Source organism: Microcaecilia unicolor, chromosome 4, assembly GCF_901765095.1.
Source record: "Microcaecilia unicolor chromosome 4, aMicUni1.1, whole genome shotgun sequence".
In the NCBI taxonomy this organism is placed as follows: Eukaryota; Metazoa; Chordata; class Amphibia; order Gymnophiona; family Siphonopidae; genus Microcaecilia; species Microcaecilia unicolor.
In genome coordinates this window covers 2,232,435-2,254,234 of record NC_044034.1, presented here as the reverse complement: position 1 = coordinate 2,254,234, position 21,800 = coordinate 2,232,435, and the positions used below count along the sequence as shown (strand labels likewise).

General features: G+C 47.2%; 1 protein-coding gene across 1 annotated transcript in view; it reads right to left on the bottom strand.

The window, feature by feature from the left end:
• Positions 1-572: 572 nt before the first annotated feature.
• LOC115468179 (integrin-linked protein kinase-like) overlaps positions 573-21,800 on the bottom strand; it is a 76,256-nt gene continuing 55,028 nt past the window's right edge. Inside the window, exons 4-5 of the mRNA XM_030199717.1 lie at positions 18,179-18,344; positions 573-734 (exon numbers count right to left, since the gene is read on the bottom strand). Coding sequence (XP_030055577.1) covers positions 573-734; positions 18,179-18,344 — 328 coding nt within the window. The remainder of the gene's footprint in view (positions 735-18,178; positions 18,345-21,800) is intronic.

Below are 21,800 nucleotides of genomic sequence, written 5' to 3'. Positions count from 1 at the left end.
GCATCTCTGCTAGTTTCAAATTCAAATTGCTCATCATGGTATTCAAAGGCTCATCACCTTCCACTCCTGACTACACCTCTAAGCTACTTATTCCCGATACACCGTTGTGCTCCCTCCATTCTTCTCAACAGGTACTACCTCTAGCTACCCCTCCCCCATCCGTCTTTCAACTTGACCCTACTCCAAACACTACCTTCTGTTATGCGGGCCCACGGCTTTAGAACTCCCTCCCCCTGAAATTAAACTTGAGTCATCCTTCTCCAAATTTAAAAAAATCTGTCAAAACTTGTCTATTCATGCAAACATTCAGCTTCCTCCCCCAAGGTTCTCTCTCCTTCTGCCTCAAGATCTTAACCCCTTGCCCCTTCCTTCTTATCCCTTTACTTTTAACCTGCTTTTGATTGTAAGCCGCTTAGTGATAAACTTAGTAGCGACTGGGTGGTAGATCAAGCTTTGGAAATAACTAAACAAACAAATTGTGGAACTTTCAGCTTGGGCAGTTACAGTAGGTGGCAGTATAAATCCCCCCAAATACTGTACTTACTTTTGGAGAAATGGAGTCTAATACATGGTTAGTCCCTTTCCACTGATAACCTAAATTTTAACACTTGAGACTGAAGAAGAACTGAAGCTCTCACCTCTGCAACATCATCCTGACCCCAGAAGCAGGCATAATGGAGGGGAGTGTTTCCATGTTCATTCACTGCATTGATATCAGACTTGTACTGGATTAGCTGCAAACGAGAAACGAGGAAGTTAGGAGTGGAAGTTGGTTCTACTGGTGCTGAAAATGGGAAGAGTAAAGATGCACATTCATTAGAATGAATTCAGTTCATCAGCATGCCTTAAAAATTTACCCCCATTTACTGAGCTGCACAGCAATACCGACACAAATGGGCTGTGTCAGCATTACCACATGGAAGCCACTAGCGCGGCCTAGTAAACCGGGGGGGAGGGGGGGGGTTTAGTGTTCACAAAATAAATTTCATATGCATTAAAAATTTTGTTAACATGAATGAATGAAATGAATCAAAAAATATCTGGAAATGAGTTTAAAAAAAAAAAAAAAGACCTCAAAGTGAACTGAAAAATTTTCAACGCACATCCCAGTGGTATAGCCAGAAAACCATTTTGGGTGAAGACGGGGTATCAGAAGTTGTTTAAAGGAGCCACAAATTCTCCCCCTCCTACTCTGCACCACCTCCTGCATTAAACCATACTTTTGCTGACAGGGTTGCCAGTTAGAGAGATCACCTGCGCAAATCCCTGTACATGCAGCCAAAGTAGTGCTCAAGTCAGCAGCATGTTTCAGCCACCGATGTTGGCACTCCTGTGAAAGCTCAGTTCGGTGTTAGTCATTGAACTGAGCATGTGTGAGAGTGCCGGCATTAGCAACTGATGTACAAGTCTTAAGCGCTGCTCGGACAGCATGGATGGGGACTCGTGCACTACTACTACTACTACTATTTAACATTTTTATAGCGCTACAAAGCATACGCAGCGCTGCACAAACATAGAAGAAAGACAGTCCCTGCTCAAAGAGCTTACAATCTAACAGACAAAAAATAAAGCAACCAAATCAATTAATGTGTAGAGGAAAGAGGAGAGGAGGGTAGGTGGAAGCGAGTGGTTACAAGTCAAAAGCAATGTTAAAGAGGTGGGCTTTCAATCTAGATTTAAAGATGGTCAAGGATGGGGCAAGGCGTAGGGGCTCAGGAAGTTTATTCCAGGCATAGGGTGCAGCGAGACAGTCCAATTTGCAGTCCCATTAAAATGCTCATTTTCAAAGTATACAGACATACAAAGTTACGTGAGGTGTATTTTCAAAGCACTTAGACTTACAAAGTTTCATAGTAATCACTTATTTTCAGAACCAATTTTTAAGACCTTTTTCTATGCAGTTCGTCTGTAGTGCATCCAAATCACAAGAGGGCACGTTGGGGGCGAGATCTGGGCGTTCTCAAAACTTTGACTTTTTCAGCCATAGTACAAAGGCATCTCCGGTACTATGAAAGCCACATTGAGCTTCTTATGTTAATGTCGAGGGGGTTTAGACTCGCAGCATGGACTTTAATGATAACTTCGTTTGGATAATGGATGATAGGAAACACATCATAGGAAGCACATCATTAGGACCATACTGGTTGATCACCCAGCCTGGCATAACCGTGCTCCTCTGAGAAGAGGTCCTAATCTCTCGTTGAAGGCACTGCCTCCTTTTCAGCTGGTGGCCCCTCCAGAATAAAGTTACGCGTGCACCTCCATCGCAAAACGAGCCCCCTAAAAGAAAGAGCTTTCTTCTAAGCGCGCCCAGCATGTCTGAATATCCACTGCAATTTACACAGATAGTTTTATGAGGATCAGATCGCTGTCCAAAACACTGCTAACTTTTCTTTGCAGTTATTCTTCAAAAGACCGCACCATGTCAAAAAGATCCAGTATGTTCCCTTAGAAACAAATACAACAGAAATAGTGTTCAGATCCGGGAGGGGGGGGGGGGGGAATCCCTGTGACTCAGGTCAGGGTTCAGGGGTACACAGACTAAAGTGAAGAAATGGCTCTAAATTGCAAGCAAAGTCACGCAGGGTAAGGTTGAACGATACCCAAACCTAGGGAGACGAGGGTCAGGCAGCAGCAGTGCTCCACTTCCACAATGTCTGACGGCTCCTTGACAGTTTGGAGAAGGTTCAGCCGGTCCTAATCTTTACCAACCCTGCAAACAGCAGTAAGAGACAAGAAGGATCTATTATATCACACCTGTTTTTAGTTATTATTCGTTTTCTGTAGTTTTCAACTGTCATCTGCAGCCCTTCCACGACCAGGACACTACCAGACTGTCCTCCTCCTCACGAACTTGTGCAAAAAACCTTTTTAGCTGGTGGCCATTAAAGCAGCACCCCTAACAGAAGGAAGATGAAATTTGGTCATATCTGTGAATTTCATTTCCTTTAGTCCTTCTGCACCAGTCTGTACGATTGGGTCACATCCCCTTCCTACAAGCAGATGGAGGTAAAGAAACTGACTTTTTCCAGGGATAGTGCTCTGCAGAAAATGTCAGGAGAATAAAGCTAGTTACTACTACTACTACTACTTATCATTTCTATAGCGCTACCGGACGTACGCAGCGCTTTACACTAGAACATGGAGAGACAAAACCCACGCCTGAGAGTCAGGCCCGGGGGGAGGGGAGCGGCAGAAGCCCAGCGAGTCCCAGGCTGCAGTTAGCTTCAGGCATTTGGCATGCCAGCAAGTCAGTATTGCATTGCCTGTAGGAGCCAGCAACTGGGGAGAGAAGGTCGAAGGGGCTTCCCTAAGAGGGACCCAAGGTCCTGATACCTTAGGTGGGAAGCCATGTTAGTTCCTGCTGCTGTATAAATCGTTGGTGAGGCCCCACCTAGAGTACTGTGTTCAGTTTTGGAGGCCGTATCTTGCTAAGAATGTAAAAAGAATTGAAGCGGTGCAAAGAAAAGCTACGAGAATGGTAAGAGATTTGCGTTACAAGATGTATTAGGAGAGACTTGCTAACTTGAACATGTATACTCTGGAGGAAAGGAGAAACAGGGGTGATATGATACAGACGTTCAAATATTTGAAAGGTATTAATCCGCAAACGAACCTTTTCCGGAGATGCGAAGGCGGTAGAACGAGAGGACAAAAAATGAGATTGAACGGAGGCAGACTCAAGAAAAATGTCAGGAAGTATTTTTTCACAGAGAGAGTAGTGGATGCTTGGAATGCCCTCCCGCGGGAGGTGGTGGAAATGAAAACGGTAACGGAATTCAAACATGCGTGGGATGAACATAAAGGAATCCTGTTCAGAAGGAATGGATCCTAAGGAGCTTAGCCAAGATTGGGTGGCAGAGCTGGTGGTGGGAGGCGGGGATGGTGCTGGGCAGACTTATACGGTCTGTGCCCTGAAAAGGACAGGTACAAATCAAGGTAAGGTATACACAAAAAGTAGCACATATGAGTTTATCTTGTTGGGCAGACTGGATGGACCGTGCAGGTCTTTTTCTGCCGTCATCTACTATGTTACTATGTTATGTTACTGTACAGCAGGAACAGTCTCAGCCTCCATTAGGGCTGGGGGAATAGAGAGCCAGTGGTCCTTCATTCTATCCTGGCCAGGTCATGACTCATGAGCTCAAATTGGATGCAGCAAGTGGTCCTATTAGTTAAGCAGGTGCTGGAAGCTGATACTAGTTCCTTGGTGCTGGAAGGGTCTCCTCCAGCACTAGGGTGATCACACTGGGAGGCCTGCTCCTTGGGCCAAAAAGTACATAAGAGAGACCACATCCTAGGGGAAGATTCTTTACTCCCAAGGGGTGGCTGTGATGAGGTACAGTACCTCTCAGAGTCACAGTATCACGATAAATCTGGGTTGGATGCAGTCACTCCACCTCCCCCTCCCCTTCCTCCCTCTGGAGGACACTCACTGGTCATACACCTGTTTTGGCAGGAAGAATTTCCCTGTCTGAAGCCGTGGGTCTTTCCTTGGTCTTCTTTGGAGCCCACAGAGGCGGATTCTATTCTGCAGGGTCTTTTAGAGCTTCCCAAGCACTTTCACCGCCACAAGGAGCTCTCCCATATGATGTTGGCAGTATGGGAGGCACTGAATGGAAAGTCCAGATTCTGGAGGTTACTCAGCTTCCAGAACAGGGGTCTGACCAGGGACTGGCCCTGAACTCCCTCAAGGCTCAGTTAGCAGCTCATTTTTGTAACAGGGGAAAGGTTCTGGGGGTCTCCCTGGCAGCTCAAGCTAGCACTGCACAGTTTCTGAACGGAGTTATTCATTTGTGGCCCCCTGTTAATCCTTCTCTTTCTTCCTGGGATTTGAATTTGGTGCTTAATGTGCTTGCGAAAACTTCCTTTGAGCCCTTGATGGCTGCATCCCTCAAGGATCTGACAATGAAGATGGTCATCCTGGTGGCCACTGCATCGATCAGAGGACTTTCGGAGTTTCAGGCACCCTTTTGCCAGTACCCATTCCTTTCCACGTCAGAGGACTCAGTGTCGATCTGTGTGGTTCCCTCCCTTCCTCTCAAAGGTAATATCACTTGTCCCATGTTAATCAGGAGATCTGTCTGCCATCCTTTCTGGCTCATGCTGCTTACTCAAGTAAAACAAAAATGTAGGCAGATAAAGACCACATGGCCTATCCAGTTTGCCCATCCATGCCATCTACTCTCCGTATCACACAGAGATACTATGTACTTGTCTCAAGCCCTCTTAAATTCAGATACTGTTTTGTCTCCACCACTTCCATCTGGAGGCCCGTTCCAAAATTCACTACCCTTTCCGTGAAGAAATATTTCCTCAAGTTACTTCTGAGTCGATCCCCTTTCACCTTCTTCCTATGAACTCTCGTTCGAGAGCTAGCTTTCAACTGAAAGACTCGCCTCCTGTGCATTTATGCCGCATAGGAATTTAAATGTCTCTATCCTATCTCCCCTCTCCCACCTTTCTTCCAGAGTTTAACAAAGGTTTGGACAGCTTCCTAATGGAAAAGTCCATAGACCATTATTAAATTGGACTTGGAGAAAATCCACTATTTCTGGGATAAGCAGTATGGTAAAATTATTTATCATACCTGATAATTTTCTTTCCATTAATCATAGCTGATCAATCCATAGACTGGTGGGTTGTGTCCATCTACCAGCAGGTGGAGATAGAGAGCAATCCTTTTGCCTCCCTATATGTGGTCATGTGCTGCCGGAAACTCCTCAGTATGTCGATATCCAAGCTCCATCCGCAGGACTCAGCACTTAGAGAATTACACCCACAAAGGGACACTCTGCCCAGCTCACCACCGCAGAAACGGGGGAGGGGATTAACCCAGCTCATCCCCACACAAGTGGGGGAGGGGAATCCGTCCAGCTCATCCCCGCGGAGCGGGGAAGGGACACCACCCCGCCGATGCGGGGGGATCTGGCTTATCCTGCAACCGCAACCGCGGGAGGAGCTGACTGACCCTAACACCGCCGAAGCGGGAGGGGTACAAAGCTGCCCTACAGCCGCACGAAGCGGGAGGGAGCGCCGGCAGAATTTAGGTCTCAATCCAGCCCCGAAAAACGGAGGGGAGAGGAATGCAGCAGCTCACTGTAACACAAACTCTTGAAGAATCCAATTGAAAAAACTTGAGCACGAAGTCCTCCTGAACAGGAACTGAAGACTAAACTTGAACCTGAAATGCAACCAGAATATAACCAGTACAGATATCTGGGAGGGGCTATGGATTGATCAGCTATGATTAATGGAAAGAAAATTATCAGGTATGATACATAATTTTACCTTCCATATCATCATGCTGATCAATCCATAGACTGGTGGGATGTACCGAAGCAGTACTCACCCAGGGTGGGACATTGAAATCCCTGACCGCAACACTGAAGCTCCAAACCGGGCCTCTGCCCGAGCAGCCACAGTCAAGCGGTAATGCCTGGAGAAGGTATGGCCCAATGCCCAACTTGCCGCCTTGCATATCTCTTCCAAGGAGACGGACCCGGCCTCTGCCATCGAGGTCGCCTGAGCTCTAGTGGAGTGAGCCTTCAGCTGAATAGGCGGCACCTTCCCCGCGGCCACATAAGCCGCTGCAATGGCTTCCTTGACCCATCTTGCCACTGTAGGCTTAGCAGCCTGCAGACCCTTACGAGGACCTGCAAACAGGACAAACAGATGATCCGATTTCCGGAAATCATTGGTCACTTCCAAGTATCTGATGATGACTCGTCTCACATCCAGATATTTGAGGGCAGAGTATTCCTCTGGGTAGTCCTCCCTAAGAAAAAATGGGAGACAGAGCTGCTGATTCACATGGAAGCGAGAAACAATCTTGGGCAGGAAGGAAGGCACTGTGCGAATAGTCACTCCTGCCTCAGTGAACTGCAGAAAAGGCTCTCGACATGAGAGTGCCTGGAGCTCGGAAACTCTTCTGGCTGAAGTGATAGCCACCAAAAAGACTGCTTTCAACGTCAGGTCTTTCAGAGATGCCCTCGACAAGGGTTCAAAAGGCGGCTTCTGCAAGGCTCTTAGCACCAGGTTGAGATTCCACGCAGGCACCACTGAGTGCAGAGGAGGGCGCAGGTGATTAACTCCCTTGAGAAAACGTACCACATCTGGCTGCGAAGCCAGGGAAGCACCCTTCAGGCGGCCCCTGAAGCAAGCCAGAGCCGCTACCTGGACTATAAGGGAACTGAGCGACAGGCCTTTCTCCAGACCTTCTTGCAGGAACGCCAGCACTGAAGAAATTGGAGCAGTGAAGGGAGAAAGTGAGCCTGCTTCACACCACGCTGCAAAGGTACGCCAAACCCTGGCGTAAGCAGTAGAAGTAGAGCGCTTCCTCGCTCTCAGCATAGTGGCGATGACCTTGTCTGAGAAGCCCTTCTTCCTCAGACGCTGCCGCTCAATAGCCAGGCCGTAAGACCAAAGGGGGAGGGATCCTCCATCACCACGGGACCCTGATGCAACAGGCCCTGCTCCACTGGCAGCCGCAGAGGGTCGTCCACTGAGAGCCTGATCAAGTCCGCATACCAGGGACGTTTGGGCCAGTCCGGACCCACCAGGATTATTCGGCCCAGATGCTTTGCCACCCGGTCTAGTACCCTGCCCAACATGGGCCAGGGCGGGAACACATAGAGAAGCTCCTGTGTCGGCCACTGTTGGAGAAGAGCATCTACGCCCAGAGATCGAGGGTCCCGTCCTCTGCTGAAAAAGCGCGGCACAGGGCAATTGGCCGATGACGCCATCAGATCTAGGCTCAGCTGGCCCCAGCGCTTTGTGATGTCCAAGAACGCCTGAGCCGATAACTGCCACTCTCCGGGATCCAAGGTATGGCGACTGAGAAAGTCCGCCTTGACATTCATGACTCCGGCAATGTGGGCCGCTGACAGCTGTTCCAGGTTTGCTTCCGCCCACTGGCATAGATTCATGGCTTTCTTGGCTAAAGGGGCGCTCTTGGTACCTCCCTGGCGGTTGACATAGGCCACAGCCGTGGCATTGTCCGACAGGACCCGTACTGGCTTCAACGCCAGTACCGGGAGGAACTCCAAAAGCGCCAACCGAATGGCTCTGAGTTCCAGGAGGTTGATAGACCACTTTGCCTCTGCAGGAGACCAGAGCCCCTGCGCTGTCCTTCCCAAGCAGTGGGCTCCCCAGCCCGTCAAAGAGGCGTCCGTCGTGACGACAATCCACTCCGGGGTCACAAGAGGCATCCCTGCAGACAACTTATCTGTCTTCAGCCACCAGCTCAGCGCCTTGCGCACTGCTGGGTCCAAGGGAAGGCGCTCAGCATAATCCTCCGACACCGGAGTCCAGCGCTGCAGCAGAGAGTGTTGTATGAGCCCTGGCCCAGGGCACTACTTCCATCGTGGCCGTCATAGAGCCCAACAGCTGCACATAGTCCCAAGCCCGAAGCGGAGAGGCTAATAGGAACTGGTCCACCTGAGCCTGAAGTTTGACAATCCGATTGTCCGGCAGGAGCACTCTGCCCACTTGGGTGTCGAATCGAACTCCCAGATACTCCAGGGACTGAGTCGGGCACAGCTGGCTTTTCTCCCAGTTGATGATCCACCCCAGGGAGCTCAAAAGGGCAATCACCCGGTCCACAGCTTTGCTGCACTCTGCATAAGAGGGGGCTCGGATCAACCAGTCGTCCAAATAAGGATGGACTTGTACTCCTTCCTTTCGCAGGAAGGCCGTGATGACCACCATTACTTTGGAGAAGGTCCGCGGAGCAGTAGCCAACTCGAACGGGAGGGCTCTGAACTGGAAGTGTCGGCCCAGGACTGCAAAACGCAGAAAGCGTTGATGAGGAGGCCAGATGGGAATATGCAAGTACGCTTCCTTGATGTCCAAGGATGCCAGGAACTCCCCTGCCTTCACTGCCGCTATAATAGAGCGGAGAGTCTCCATGCGAAAGTGCCGAACTTTCAAGGCCCGATTGACCCCTTTGAGGTCGAGCATAGGCCGTACAGAACCTCCTTTCTTTGGTACCACAAAGTAAATGGAGTAACGTCCCTTGCCAAGCTGATTTTCTGGTACCGGACCGACCGCACCCAGGCGGATCAGATTGTCCAAGGTCTGCTGCACTGCCACAGCTTTGACCGGAGACTTGCAGGGAGAGAGTACAAACCCGTCACTTAAGGGTCGGCAGAACTCTAGCTTGTAGCCGTCTCTGATGACTTCCAGCACCCAAGCGTCTGAAGTTACCCTGGTCCACTCGCCCAGAAACGAGGACAGGCGTCCTCCAATCTGCACTGGGCCATGGACCAGGACCCCGTCATTGGGTACGAGACCCTGGGGGAGGACCGGAGGACGCACCTCCGGGACGGCGGTCTCTGCGAAAGGAATGCTGCTTGGGGAAGAGGGGGCAGAGGAGCCCGACTTGCCCGGGCGGTACCGACGGGCTTCCTGAAACCGTCCTCTGGAGATACCGGGGCGAGCACTGGCCCGAGCCCTGACCTCTGGTAACCTCTTGCCCTTAGACATGCCGAGATCAGTCACAATTTTGTCCAGCTCGACCCCAAAGAGCAGCTTGCCTTTAAAAGGCAACTTAGCCAGGCGGGACTTAGAGGCGTGGTCCGCAGACCAATGTTTCAGCCAAAGCCACCGCCGCGCAGAGATTGTCTGAGCCATGCCTTTAGCTGAGGCTCTCAAGACATCATACAGTAAGTCTGCCAAATAAGCCAAGCCCGATTCCAGGGCTGGCCAATCAGCCCTCAAGGAAGGATCCGAGGGGGAAGCCCGCTGCACAATCGTCAGGCACGCCCTGGCCACATAGGAGCCGCAAACTGAGGCCTGCAAACTTAAGGCAGCCGCCTCGAAGGACGACCTTAAGGCCGCCTCCAATTTTCTGTCTTGGGCGTCCTTTAGGGCCGTGCCACCTTCCACCGGCAACGCCGTTTTCTTAGTCACCGCAGTGATTAAAGAATCCACGGTAGGCCAAAGAAAGGCCTCCCATTCACTTTCAGGCAAAGGATAGAGGCGGGACATAGCCCTAGCCAGCTTGAGGCTCGCTTCCGGGACATCCCATTGAGCCGAAATTAAGGTGTGCATGGCATCATGCACGTGGAAGGTTCTAGGCGGGCGCTTCGTCCCCAGCATAATGGCGGAGCCAACAGGGCCTGAAGGAGAGACGTCCTATGGAGAGGAAATCTTCAAAATGCTCATGGCCTGCACTAACAGGTTGGGCAAATCCTCTGAGCAAAAGATCCGCGCTGCAGAGGGGTCATCCGCTCCATCCGAGCGGGAATCAGTCTCCTCCAAGGAATCCCCAAAGGACCGTTGGGAGAACTCAGATACGCTGCCCTCATCTACATCCGAGGAGACAAAGTCCTCTAAGGCCTGGGAATCCACCCGAGGGCGTTTACTTCCGGGGGCCTCAGCCCCTTTATCGGACAAGGGAGAAGGGGCAGCATTTTGCATAAGGAAGGCCTGATGCAGCAGCAAAATAAACTCGGGGGAGAAACCCCCCAGACTGTGCACTTCAGCAGCCTGGGCCACAGCCCTAGACGCACCCTCAACCGGCGCTCGCAAGAGTGGGGGAGAAACATGCTGCGTATCCAAGATGGCGTCCGGCGCGACATTCCGCGAAGGAGCCGCGCGGGAAGAACGGCGCTTAACTTTAGCCGCTTTTTTGCCGTCGCCTAAATCAAGGGCGGCCATGGCATTAACGTCTCCCAGCTCAAGGGCGGCCCTAGAAGAAGCCGTCCGAGCAGAGTGGCCGGCAAAGATGGCGGAGGCGAGCAGCGGGGGATGAGCGTTTATGGCGGGAAAAACCGCCGCACCGGAGGAAGACCCGGGACACTGACCGGCCTCCGAACTGACACCCAACAAGGGAGAATCAGACTTTAAGACCCCCGCATCCCCGCTAGAAGCGCACACGCGGTCCGGGGAGCGATTCTTCGAGCCCTCGCCCTCCGACGCCATAGGCCACGTGGAGATCAATCGGGGAACCCCCTGCCCGCTATAAAAAGGTAAAAATTACCTGCTTCTCGCTCCGAGCTGTAACGTCCTGGTGTCCCAGTGAGTAGCTGCAATAAACGTTTAAATAAACGTCGAAATAAACGCCTTTAAGGACGTCCAAAATTTTTTTTTTTTTTTTTTTTAACGGAGCCAGCGGGAGGGGGGGAGAAAAGGAGGGACCTGGCGCCACCAGGTTTGCACTTGCTCAAGAAGAGCCCTCAACCCCAGGTACTCAACAAAACCTAAAAATTAGGCTTGGACCTAGCCAGAGCTGCTGCTGTGTGTGACCACCACCTGCTGAGATAGAGAACATACTGAGGAGTTTCCGGCAGCACATGACCACATATAGGGAGGCAAAAGGATTACTCTCTATCTCCACCTGCTGGTAGATGGACACAACCCACCAGTCTATGGATTGACCAGCATGATGATATGGAAAAAATGTTTTGTACTTTTTTGGGATCTTGCCAGGTATTTGTGACCTGGATTGGCCACTGTTGGAGACAAGTTGCTGGGCTTGATGGACCTTTGGTCTGTCCCAGTATGGCAATACCTATGTACATATTGAGATCTTTAAGTCTGTCTCCATAAGCTTTATGACAAAAACCACTGACCATCTTAGTAGCCACCTTCTGAACTGACTCCATCCTGTTTATATCTGTTTGAAGATATGGTCTCCAGAATTGTACACAATATTCTAAATGGAGGTCTCACAGAGTCTTATACAGGGGCATCATCACCTCATTTTTCCTACTGGCTATTCCTCTCCCTATGCACCCCAGCATCCTTCTAGCTTTCATCGACTTTTCTACCTGTTTGGCCACCTTAAGATCATCACATACAATCACACACAAGTCCCACTCCTCTCATTCCAAAAAGTTCCTCATCCCCTAAACTGTACCGTCCCCTCAGGTTTTTGCAGCCCAAATGTATGACCCTTCATTTTTTAGCAATAAATCTAAGCTGCCAAATTCCAGACCATTCCTCTAGATTCACCAAGTCCTTTCTCAAGTTATTCACATCATCAGGGGCGTCTATCCTATTGTAGATTTTGGCATCATCCGCAAAGAGGCAAACCTTACCAGATAGGCCTTCAGTAATATCACTTACAGAATGATAAAAAAGAACAGGCCCAAGAACCAAATCTTGCAGCACATCACTGGTAACATCCTTTTCCTCAGAATAAGCTCCACTTACCACTACCCTCTGTCTCCTTCCATTCAACCAGTTCCTAACCCAGTCAGTCACTTTAGGGCCCTTACTGAGGGCACTCAGTTTATTTATTAATCATCCATGTGGAACCATGTCAAAGGTTTTGCTAAAATCTAAATACACCACAACTAGCGCTCTCCCTTGATCCAACTCTCTGGTCATCCAATCAAAGAAATCAATCCAATGTGTTTGACCAGACCTGCCTCTAGTGAAACCATGTTGCCTCAGGTTCTGTAATCCATTGGATTCCAAAAACTCAACTATTCTTTGTTTGAAAAGTATTTGCATAAATTTACTTACCACAGAAAGACTTAACTGCCTGTAGTTCCCAACCTCTTCCTTATATCCGCTTTTGTGGAGAGGGACCACATCTGCTCTTCTCCAGTCCTCCACTCCTGACTTTAGAGAAGCTAGAAGGGCTAGGAAACTCCATAAGTTGGATGTTCATAGGGTTCTGCTTCCCTATCTGCAGGAGATGAACACCTTCTGGCTCTCTGATCATTTGTTTGTCTTTCGCCATGATGCACACAAGGGCTAGGCAGCTTCAAAGGCTTCCACTGCATACTGGATAAAGGTGGCCATTGAGACTGTCTATATCTGCAGGAACAAGTAGGTGTCTTCCAGCTTATGGGTACCCTCGACTCGTGTTCAGACAGAGTCTTAGGAGAAGGACAGACTGGTCCCACCAGAGGATATCTGCAGACTTGGTCGTCACTCCACTCTTTTGTGAAACACTATAAACTAGATCTGCTGCCTACAGCCCAGTCAAACTTGGGCAGAGGGGTCATTCAGCGGGCCTAGTCCTCCCCTGCTCAGTGAGTTTCTGCTTGCGTACATCCCAATCATACAGACTGATGCAGCTGGACACTAAGGAACTAGTCCGTTCCCCTCTCTCTCCTTCCCCTCATTCCTTTTCCTCCTTTCCTGAAGTTACTATAGAGGAAACTACACTTCTCCTTTCTTCCTCAAAATGTACCACCTGTTCCTCTGATCCCATTCCCAACCACCTTCTTAATGCCATCTCACCTGCTCTTATTCCTTTTATCTGTCACATTCTCAACCTCTCACTTTCCACTGCAACTGTCCCTACTGCCTTTAAACATGCTGTGATCACACCTCTCCTTAAGAAGCCTTCACCCGACCCTACTTGTCCCTCTAATTACCGACCCATCTCCCTCCTCCCTTTTCTCTCCAAATTACTTGAGCGTGCTGTTCACCACCGCTGCCTTGATTTACTCTCCTCACATGCTATTCTTGACCCACTACAATCTGGTTTTCGCCCTCTCCACTCAACCGAAACTGCGCTTACTAAAGTCTCCAATGACCTATTACTGGCTAAATCCAGAGGTCAATATTCCATCCTCATTCTTCTTGAGCTTTCCGCTGCTTTTGACACTGTCAATCACAGCATACTTCTCGATACCCTGTCCTCACTTGGATTCCAGGGCTCTGTCCTTTCCTGATTCTCTTCCTACCTCTCCCTCCGCACCTTTAGTGTTCACTCTGGTGGATCCTCTTCTACTTCTATCCCTCTGCCTGTCGGCGTACCTCAGGATTCTGTTCTTGGTCCCCTCCTCTTTTCTATCTACACTTCTTCCCTTGGTTCATTAATCTCATCCCATGGCTTTTCCTACCATCTCTATGCTGATGACTCCCAAATCTACCTTTCTACCCCTGATATCTCACCTTGCATCCAAACCAAAGTTTCAGCGTGCTTGTCTGACATTGCTGTCTGGATGTCTCAACGCCACCTGAAATTAAACATGACCAAAACTGAGCTTCTCATTTTCCCCCCCAAACCTACCTCCCCACTCCCCCCATTTTCTATTTCTGTTGATGGCTCTCTCATTCTCCCTGTCTCCTCAGCTCGAAACCTTGGGGTCATCTTTGACTCTTCTCTCTCCTTCTCTGATCATATCCAGCAGATCGCCAAGACCTGTTGTTTCTTTCTTTACAACATCCATAAAATCCGCCCCTTTCTTTCCGAGCACTCTACAAAAACCCTCATCCACACCCTTGTCACCTCTCATTTAGACTACTGCAATCTGCTTCTTGCTGGCCTCCCACTTAGTCACCTCTCCCCTCTCCAATCGGTTCAAAACTCTGCTGCCCGTCTCATCTTCCGCCAGGGTCGCTTTACTCATACTACCCCTCTCCTCAAGTCACTTCACTGGCTCCCTATCCGTTTTCACATCCTGTTCAAACTTTTTCTACTAACCTATAAATGTACTCACTCTGCTGCTCCCCAGTATCTCTCCACACTCGTCCATCCCTACACCCCTTCCCGTGCACTCCGCTCCATGGATAAATCCTTCTTATCTGTTCCCCTCTCCACTACTGCCAACTCCAGACTTCGCGCCTTCTGTCTCGCTGCACCCTACGCCTGGAATAAACTTCCTGAGCCCCTACGTCTTGCCCCATCCTTGGCCACCTTTAAATCTAGACTGAAAGCCCACCTCTTTAACATTGCTTTTGACTCGTAACCACTCGCCTCCACCTACCCTCCTGTACACATTAATTGATTTGATTACTTTATTTTTTGTCTATTAGATTGTAAGCTCTTTGAGCAGGGACTGTCTTTCTTCTATGTTTGTGCAGCGCTGCGTACGCCTTGTAGCGCTATAGAAATGCTAAATAGTAGTAGTAGTAGTAGTAGTTATACCTGTTAATTTCTTTTCCTTTAGTCCTGCTGCACCAGTTTGTGGCCCTCCCTGGAAGATTATGGTACATAAGTACATAAGTAGTGCCATACTGGGAAAGACCAAAGGTCCATCTAGCCCAGCATCCTGTCACCGACAGTGGCCAATCCAGGTCAAGGGCACCTGGCACGCTCCCCAAACGTAAAAACATTCCAGACAAGTTATACCTAAAAATGCAGAATTTTTCCAAGTCCATTTAATAGCGGTCTATGGACTTGTCCTTTAGGAATCTATCTAACCCCTTTTTAAACTCCGTCAAGCTAACCGCCCGTACCACGTTCTCCGGCAACGAATTCCAGAGTCTAATTACACGTTGGGTGAAGAAAAATTTTCTCCGATTCATTTTAAATTTACCACACTGTAGCTTCAACTCATGCCCTCTAGTCCTAGTATTTTTGGATAGCGTGAACAGTCGCTTCACATCCACCCGATCCATTCCACTCATTATTTTATACACTTCTATCATATCTCCCCTCAGCCGTCTCTTCTCCAAGCTGAAAAGCCCTAGCCTTCTCAGCCTCTCTTCATAGGAAAGTCGTCCCATCCCCACTATCATTTTCGTCGCCCTTCGCTGTACCTTTTCCAATTCTACTATATCTTTTTTGAGATACGGAGACCAGTACTGAACACAATACTCCAGGTGCGGTCGCACCATGGAGCGATACAATGGCATTATAACATCCGCACACCTGGACTCCATACCCTTCCTAATAACACCCAACATTCTATTCGCTTTCCTAGCCGCAGCAGCACAATGAGCAGAAGGTTTCAGCGTATCATCGACGACGACACCCAGATCCCTTTCTTGATCCGTAACTCCTAACGCGGAACCTTGCAAGACGTAGCTATAATTCGGGTTCCTCTTACCCACATGCATCACTTTGCACTTGTCAACATTGAACTTCATCTGCCACTTGCACGCCCATTCTCCCAGTCTCGCAAGGTCCTCCTGTAATCGTTCACATTCCTCCTGCGACTTGACGACCCTGAATAATTTTGTGTCATCGGCGAATTTAATTACCTCACTAGTTATTCCCATCTCTAGGTCATTTATAAATACATTAAAAAGCAACGGACCCAGCACAGACCCCTGCGGGACCCCACCAACTACCCTCCTCCACTGAGAATACTGGCCACGCAATCCTACTCTCTGCTTCCTATCTTTCAACCAGTTCTTAATCCATAATAATACCCTACCTCCGATTCCATGACTCTGCAATTTCTTCAGGAGTCTTTCGTGCGGCACTTTGTCAAACGCCTTCTGAAAATCCAGATATACAATATCAACCGGCTCCCCATTGTCCACATGTTTGCTTACCCCCTCAAAAAAATGCATTAGATTGGTGAGGCAAGACTTCCCTTCACTAAATCCGTGCTGACTTTGTCTCATCAGTCCATGTTTTTGTATATGCTCTGCAATTTTATTCTTAATAATAGCCTCCACCATCTTGCCCGGCACCGACGTCAGACTCACCGGTCTATAATTTCCCGGATCTCCTCTGGAACCCTTCTTAAAAATCGGAGTAACATTGGCTACCCTCCAGTCTTCCGGTACTACACTCGATTTTAGGGACAGATTGCATATTTCTAACAGTAGCTCCGCAAGTTCATTTTTTAGTTCTATTAATACTCTGGGATGAATACCATCAGGTCCCGGTGATTTACTACTCTTCAGCTTGCTGAACTGACCCATTACATCCTCCAAGGTTACAGAGAATTTGTTTAGTTTCTCCGACTCCCCCGCTTCAAATATTCTTTCCGGCACCGGTGTCCCCCCCAAATCCTCCTCGGTGAAGACCGAAGCAAAGAATTCATTTAATTTCTCCGCTACGGCTTTGTCCTCCTTGATCGCCCCTTTAACACCATTTTCGTCCAGCGGCCCAACCGACTCTTTGGCCGGTTTCCTGCTTTTAATGTATCTAAAAAAATTTTTACTATGTATTTTTGCTTCCAACGCTAATTTCTTCTCAAAGTCCTTTTTTGCCCTCCTTATCTCCGCTTTGCATTTGGCTTGGCATTCCTTATGATCTATCCTGTTACTTTCAGTTGGTTCTCTTCTCCACTTTCTGAAGGATTGTTTTTTGGCTCTAATGATTTCCTTTATCTTACTGTTTAGCCACGCCGGCTGACGTTTAGTCTTTTTTCCCTTTTTTCTAATACGTGGAATATATTTGTCCTGAACCTCCAGGATGGTGTTTTTAAACAGCATCCACGCCTGATGCAAGTTTTTTACTCTGCGAGCTGCTCCTTTCAGTCTTTTTTTCACCATTTTTCTCATTTTGTCGTAATCACCTTTTCTATAGTTAAACGCTAGCGTACTTGATTTCCTAGTTTCACTTCCTTCAATGCCAATATCAAAACCGATCATATTATGATCACTGTTATCAAGCGGCCCTCGTATCGTTACCCCCTGCACTAGATCATGAGCACCACTAAGGACTAAGTCTAGTATTTTTCCTTCTCTTGTCGGCTCCTGAACTAGCTGTTCCATGAAGCTGTCCTTGATTTCATCAAGAAATCTTATGTCCCTTGCGTGTACAGATGTTACATTAACCCAGTCTATATGCGGGTAATTGAAATCCCCCATTATTATTGTGTTGCCCAGTTTGTTTGCGTCCCTGATTTCCTTTAACATTTCCGCATCCGTCTGTTCGTCCTGGCCAGGCGGACGGTAGTACACTCCTATCACTATCCTTTCACCGAGTTCTCTGCTTTTCCCTCTAGTGGTAGATTTTTTTTTTTTTAAGACGAAGATAATTCACTGGCTTTAATTATTGCTGCAGTGGTTTGATGGGGCATACTTTGGCAGAGGCATTACTAGAGTTTTCAACAGAGCACTACTACTACTACTACTTAACATTTCTAGAGCGCTACTAGGGTTACGCAGCGCTGTACAGTCTAATCGTACAGACTGGTGCAGCTGGACACTAAAGAATGATAACTATGGTTCAACATCAGTACTCCTACAGAATGAGTCAAATATTCTGGAGACTGACCTTGAAAATTTTTATAAATCAAATAGGCCATCTTAAATATAACTCAAGACTGAACTGGCAGCCAATAAAGTTGGCTGCCCATTCCCAATACAACCGAGCAAAGTATATCCAGTTTCAGGCTTTATTCTACCATCTAAGCATCCTTTATTATACCAAACAAATGCTACCACCCCACAACCTCCGCAAAGCCCAGTGTAACAGAAAAAAGGGGCATCATGTAAAAAAAATGGAGAAAGAGGGCAAAAAACAAGAGAGCAGTAGATGCCAAAAAAAAGAACAAAAACAAGGCTGAGAATGGTCACCCTTTACCTTCTGCACAATGTCTCTGTGTCCATGGCTGGCAGCCAGATGCAGAGGGGTGTCGTCTCCCCTGTTCATCACATTGATTCTAGCTCCTCTCATTATCAGCATGTCCACTACATTTGAGCGGCCTTCTCGACATGCCCAGTGCAATGGACTGAAGCCATGGTCATCTCTGTAACACAGAGGGAAGTATGGTTATAAACTCAAGCTGCATCCGTCAGACACTGACCACAGAAAGTCTAATCTTAAAGGGTTCTTTCCTTGATTTTACTTATAAATGACACTGCACTGAGGCCCATTACACTTGCATTTGTTAATGAGTTTTAGTCTTCAGACGTCTACTGCCCGAGAAAAAGCACTCTGAGGCCCATATAATACCCTGTGCATTAAGAGGGACCCACCATGCCAGTTCTATGTGGTTTACATCAAAAAGAACCAGGCATAACTGGGAAGTAACAATCACACAAAAAAAGACAAAAATCAAATAAATTATAAAAGAGAATTCAAAGTATTAAACTTATTTCAAACATTTCTCAAATATCCAAGAGTTCTTCTAAATAGGAAAAGACTATTGAAAGATCTAAAAATATCCAGGATCTCATTCCAGAATTTTATTCCCACAAAAACAAATGAGAACTGGAAAACGGACTTAAATCTGACAAATTTTGAGGCTGGGAGATGTAAACATAGTAGATGACAGCAGAAAAAGACCTGCATGGTAAAAGTAAAGCATTCCAAAGTTTAATGGTGTTACCTTGACAAGGAAAAGTAAATAATGACAATGTATATTTGGGAGCGAGACCATGCTTTAAGGATGACTTTACAAGCTTCAAGATATATCCTAGCTTTACTAGAAAGGCAGTTGTACCTCACCAAGAGGGGAGATCCCTATCATACTTCTTGGCAGAATACATCAAACGAATAACACTCAACAATATTCTATAATGGGCACTGAAAGATGAGCACCAGTTATAGAATAGCACTGACTGCCGTTTTTGTCACCCAAATTTGGGAGTGAGAACTTATGCCTACTAAAAACCAGGTGTAATTCTGGTGCTCAATTTGGGTGTGTATCCTTCAAATTCTGTAACACTTTGCGCAACTTGTAAGACCTACAAATACTCATCCCATGGCCACGCCCCCTTTTTAGTTGTGCGCTATGGCATTTAAGTACAGAAGTATTGCCATACTGGGACAGACCGAAGGTTCATCAAGCCCAGCATCTTGTTTCCAACAGTGGCCAATCCAGGTCACAAGTACCCGGCAAGATCCAAAAACAGTACAGTACATTTTATGCTGCTTATCCCAGAAATAAGCAGTGGATTTCCCAAAGTCCATTTTAATAATGGTCTATGGACTTTTCCTTTAGGAAGCCATCCAAAACTTTTTTAAACCCCGCTAAGCTAACCGCTTTTACCACATTTTCTGGCAACAAATTCCAGAGTTTAATTACACATTGAGTGAAGAAATATTTTCTCCAATTAGTTTTAAATTTACTACTTTCTAGCTTCATTGCGTGCACCCTAGTCCTAGTATTTTTAGAAAGAGTAAACAAGCAAGTCACGTCTACCCGTTCCACTCCACTCATTATTTTATAAACCTCTATCATATCTCCCCCTCAGCCATCTTTTCTCCAAGCTGAACAGATCCAGCCACTTTAGCCTTTCCTCATAGGGAAGTTTTCCCATCCCCTTTTACCCTTGTAACCACCTTTTTAGCAATATGTAAGCCACATTGAACCTGCCATATGGTGGGAAAATGTGGGATACAAATGCAATAAATAAATCATTTTTGTCACCCTTCTCTATCTTTTCTAATTCCACTATATCTTTTTCAAGATGTGGTGACCAGAACTGAACACAGTACTCGAGGTGTGGTCATACCATGGAGCAATATAAAGGCATTATAACATCCTCATTTTTGTTTTCCATTCCTTTCAAAATAATACCCAATATTCTATTTGCTTTCTTAGACACCGCAGCACACTGAGCGGAGGGTTTCAAAGTATCATCAACTATGACACCTAGATCCCTTTTCATGGTTGACGACTCCTAATGCAGAACCTTGCATTACACAGATATAGTTCGACTTCCTCTTTCTCATATGCATCACTTTGCACTTGCTCACATTAAACGTCATCTGCCATTTAGATACCTAGTCTCCCAGTCTCGTAAGGTCATCTTGCAATTTTTCACAATCCTCTTGCGATTTAACAACTTTGAATAACTTTGTGTCATCAGTAAATTTAATTACCTCACTAGTTACTCCCATCTCTAGATCATTTATAAATATATTAAAAAGCAGCGGTCCCAGCACAGACCCCTGGGGAACACCACTATCTACCCTTCTCCATTGAGAATACCGACCATTTAACCCTACTTGCTGTTTTCTAACTTTTAACCAGTTTTTAATCCACAATAGGACACTATCTCCTACCCCATGACTCTCCAATTTCCTCTGGAGTCCTTCATGAGGTACTTTGTCAAACGTCTTTTGAAAATCCAGATACACAATCAAGCTCATTTTCAAAGCACTTAGCCTCCCAAAGTTCCATAGAAACCTATGGAACTTAGCCTCCCAAAGTGCTTTGAAAATATGCCTCAATATCAACCAGCTCACCTTTATCCACATATTTGAGCACACACTGCTACATAACAGCGCGTAGCAAGATGTGTGCACAATTAGCACCCAATTATCAGCACTAATTGGATTATGACCCAATTTAGATCTGGAGCTGTTCTCAACTGGTTCATGGGCTTCCTTTCAAACTAATCAGGCTAACTAAAAACTCCCCATGGCTCTCGAATTATCCAAATTAAAACTGGAATATTGACAATTGGAGAAACAATGGAGAAAGAGCCGCTGGAAAACCGCCATTCCGACTATATAAATCGAAGGTAGCCAAGGCCAAACAACACTACTACAATACCCTAGTAAGTCAAAACTCCCTAAAAAAAACAAATCTCTTCTCTCTAGTACGAAAGCTAACTGCCATTAAGACTGCCAGCATCAAACAAGTCATTCCACCTACACAAGAACTAGCTGACTTCTTCGCCAACAAGATCATTCAAATCCGGTCCGATATTACAAAGACAGAAGGCCACCTATCTCAGAGGTGTCTGCACATTGCCTCACTCAGGAAGCCAAGTCTGATCAACACTGGGCCACATTCCAACCTCTCCTTTCAGAAAAAGTTAAATCCCTGCTGTTGAAATGTGGCTGGTCTCACTGCATCCTCGACTGCTGCCCTGTATCTCTACTCTCATCCATCTTGTTCTATGGCTGTCTGACAGGCTCAATGACCTCTTAGAAGTAGGTTCACTTCCCCCTGACACGGGCAAAAATGTCCTTACACCTTTTCTAAAGGCTCTAAGTCTTGATCTGATCTCAGATGCCAACTATCGCCCAGTCACCAACATCCCTCACCTCACAAAAATCCTGGAAACATATGTTAGTAGACAATTCTCTACATACCTGGAAAGGTTCGTGTTACTACAGCGATCACAATTTGGCTTCTGACCCACACACAGTATGGAATCCCTGCTGCTTACTCTTACCACATTCGTCAAACAACATTTATGCAAAGGCAATCAGTTCGACGTATCAACAGCCTTTGATGCAGTCAATC